This window comes from Citrus clementina, unplaced genomic scaffold (genome assembly GCF_000493195.1).
Source record: "Citrus clementina cultivar Clemenules unplaced genomic scaffold, Citrus_clementina_v1.0 scaffold_7, whole genome shotgun sequence".
In the NCBI taxonomy this organism is placed as follows: Eukaryota; Viridiplantae; Streptophyta; class Magnoliopsida; order Sapindales; family Rutaceae; genus Citrus; species Citrus x clementina.
Window position 1 is genome coordinate 1,781,310 of NW_006262075.1, and position 3,591 is coordinate 1,784,900.

General features: G+C 36.5%; 1 protein-coding gene across 1 annotated transcript; it reads right to left on the bottom strand.

The window, feature by feature from the left end:
* Nucleotides 1-85: 85 nt before the first annotated feature.
* On the bottom strand, nucleotides 86-1,388 carry LOC18037583. Its single transcript, XM_024180374.1, has one exon. It carries the CDS (start codon nucleotides 1,233-1,235, stop codon nucleotides 387-389), a length of 849 nt encoding a protein of 282 aa, XP_024036142.1. The 5' UTR covers nucleotides 1,236-1,388; the 3' UTR covers nucleotides 86-386.
* Between the last annotated feature and the right edge of the window lie 2,203 nt (nucleotides 1,389-3,591).

Consider the following 3,591-nt stretch of genomic DNA (forward strand, 5'->3'; position numbering starts at 1 on the left):
AATATATATGCGTATATATAGTAGCTACATGCATGTATATTCTTCTTTAGTTTAAAACATATTCATAACTAAATACAGCTGATCGTAACTAATAAAACACGTACTCATACACATTAAATAAAAAGAAAAGAAACACTCAAAAGAGTGAGATAATACACTAGAAATACAGAACAGCTAGCTAGCGCCATGACAGGGCCTTGATTTTACACGAACATTTACAACAGATGAAAAAGAAAATTAAAACATCACGGGATAGGACAGCGCACGATGCTGGAGAAGTAATTAAGTTAATTATTATGATGTTCTTCTTCTTAGACCTTGTAATTTAATAAGGATAGAGTGGGCAAGCTCTATATAGATAGAGAGAGAGAGAGAGAGAGAGCTAGCTAAGAGCAATTAATACACGTACGCTTCTCCGCAGAATAATCGCAACGATTCTCCAACTTAAGAAATTCATGCTGCCTTTTAATGAAGGCGTCGATAGTCTTCTTAAAATCAGCGTCGTTCAAATGATCTCTTGGACTCGAACATCGTCGTTTCATCTGTAAAACGACGTCGTCGCCGTCGGATATCGTGATGCTCTTCTCCATTACTGTCTCTGCCTCCGTCTGGTTCACTACTTCCGGTTCCGGATCCGAATCCACGTCCATTTCCACGTCATCAGCGACATCATCTTCAAACGCGGCAGTAGTGGGGGTTCTTACTGCACGATCACGGCCACAGCTGATCATCTCCTTGTCCTCGTACACAGTCGTAGTTTCCTCATCCACTTGCTGCTCCTCGGACAATCGTGGCGTGTTCTCAACTTCAAAACCGTACGGAGCTTCAACTTCCAGCTGGTGGTGGCGGAAGTGGAACTCGACCGTTTCCTGAAGGTCGCCCACGTTAATGATGTTTTGACAGAAATTGATTCCAACGTTTTCCTGGTCGGAGATGTTTTGGGTGGAGACTTTGTAAGAATTGACCATGACAGCGGTGACAGTAACGCCGAAGAGCAGGAGAATGCTAAGAGGCGTGAGGAGGAGGAAAACAAGTTGACGGAGTAACTCGGCGAAGATTTTGATGGCGAAAGGGAGGCGAAGCAGCATCCACAAGAGGAAAAAGAGAGCGATGCAGAGCTCGATTGTTCGGAAAGCCTTCCCCATGCTTCGGACCCGATCATTATCTCGTGCTAACGCCATAGCGTTGCCTTCCTCCGCCTCCACGTTGTTGTAATCGTTGTTGAATATATCCATTTTTCACTCAGAGTGCGTCAAGGTGAGACACACTAGTGGCTGATAACTGATAACTAGAGAAAAATGCACCCAAAGGTTTTTAAGTTCTCCCTCTCTCTCTCTCTCCCAACTTCACAAAGCTGAAATGTTTCTGGGGACAGATCTTTGCCTCTTATAGACGCAGTAAATTTTAAAACATTCTTTACTCTTCTTTAATCGTTTTTTTTTTTAAATTAACTTGAATTTAATTATTCCTTATAATCTTTGAGCCATACCATACCATATTAAGGTAGTGACTCTGTTTATATTTCTATAGAATTTGGATACAGTGTTAAGTTAAACCATGTCGATCTTTTTATAATTTGTTATCACACAAGCAATCCACCAATTAGATTTAGTTATATATTATTCTTATCCAATAATTAACTATTACAATATTTTTATTCTTACAAATATTGAACATTCTTTCATTTCACGATTATCTTATTGGGACTACACAATCAAATCACTCAATTTGCCTTGTCTTTAGATTTTTTTTTTTATTTGTTTGTTCTTTTTTCATTTTGTGATTGGTTTAATTCAAAATACATATGTAGTTAACAAAAATTTTCTCTAACAAGCTCATGGAGGACATATACAAGCATTTTATACAAAACCTTGTATTAATTATAAGTGAGAATTCTCTCATGAAATTATTTATATTTTGTGATTTTATATGATTGAAATTTAATTATTATTATATTTTTATCTATTAACCACCATCTATACCGTAACACATGCACCTATATTTTGCTCATAAAAGAATTCTCATCCACTATCTTAGGTAATTTTTATTATATGTTATTCTTATTTCTTGTATTATTGTCATGTGTGTAGAAATTAGAATTAATGTATGCACCGAGAATATTTAAGAATTTTTCCTAACCACTACATGAGATATATGATATACACTAATATATAAGCGACATGTAAAATATATTTTGAAACTATTGACACGAGACCAATAACTTGTCCAATAATCAACTTTATAAATTGAAAAAGGAATTGCCAAAGAACAAAATTGCAGTTTGAATAATTCGTATGAGGATGTAATCTCATTGCACTGAAAATAATGACTACATTTTCATAATGATTGTCTCTGAAGTAAAATAATGACTAAAGGACGAAAATTAGGACAAACGTGTGTGTGTGTGTATACGATGATTAATTGTTTTAGCCGATGAGATGATGGGAGTAAATTGAGAGTGCATAATAGTGTGTGATATATACAATATGACTTGGATTAGGATTCTCTTTTGATCTGTGTTTTTTTTTTCACAGATCTTATTAACGTGATTAGATATTAATAAATTAAAAAATAAAGATAATTAAATCTTAATCATATATAATTAAACCGTCGCTAAAATAAATATTGTACAAAATCTCTAAAAGATTAGATGAGATCATATGAATAGGATCCTACGATGAAGTTGGGCGCTTGCACACTTTCACGTGATGTGAGGCGCGAGGCGAGACATCAAACAAAAACCGCCTTCGTTATTATTACAGCGTAGCGAAATTGCAACATTGAAAGTGCTAAATTTCATTATTCTTGTCTGACTCTGTACTTAAGAACGATGATTAGAAAGCCAGGGGACAGGGAAAGAGTAATGATAACTTTCATTTTCATATTTATTAGATTTTGTTGATCGATGTCGTTTTCTTTAGGATTGAAATTGAAAAAATGAGATAGAGACGATCGACGGGGGCGGGCCGGGGGCTATGATATGAACAAGGTGGCCCCCCATTCCCTCTCTTTTTGCTTTATATTTTTTCCGAATAAAAGTTTCAATGTAATAATTGCTGCGCATCGGCCTAATATATTGTTATATTATAAGCAGCAAATTATGCGTTTCTAAAAAATGAACATTTGAGAGGGAAGGTTGGGTTAGCGGGCGGACATCGCAACGGAGCCGGGGACCAGAGTCGAAACTCAAATTGCACATTTTGCAGCAAGTCAGGAGGGCTACGGGCACGTGACCTTGAATTGGATTCCCCAACCTCACGGTCACTGTTCAAAGCGAAGCGAGCTTTTTGGTACAAATGGTCTTCTGTTTCCCTCCCTTCAGGTTAGGTATCGGTCGAGGTGATAGATTTTTGCATTAAAGAAAAACTGTTCAAAACCAGAGCTACCCAGATGTGATTGTCAGACACGCCAGCGGCTTTAATATTTTCAATTTGAATCCTCTTTTTGAAAGGCAACGTAGTTGCCCATTGCTCAACCTCAACCTCAACCTCATTCTCCTTTTACCTTAAAACATATAATCAATGTGTCAATATTTATTTATTTTTGGCTAATCATGCAATTGCTTTAAATAATAATAAAATGAGTGAAGGT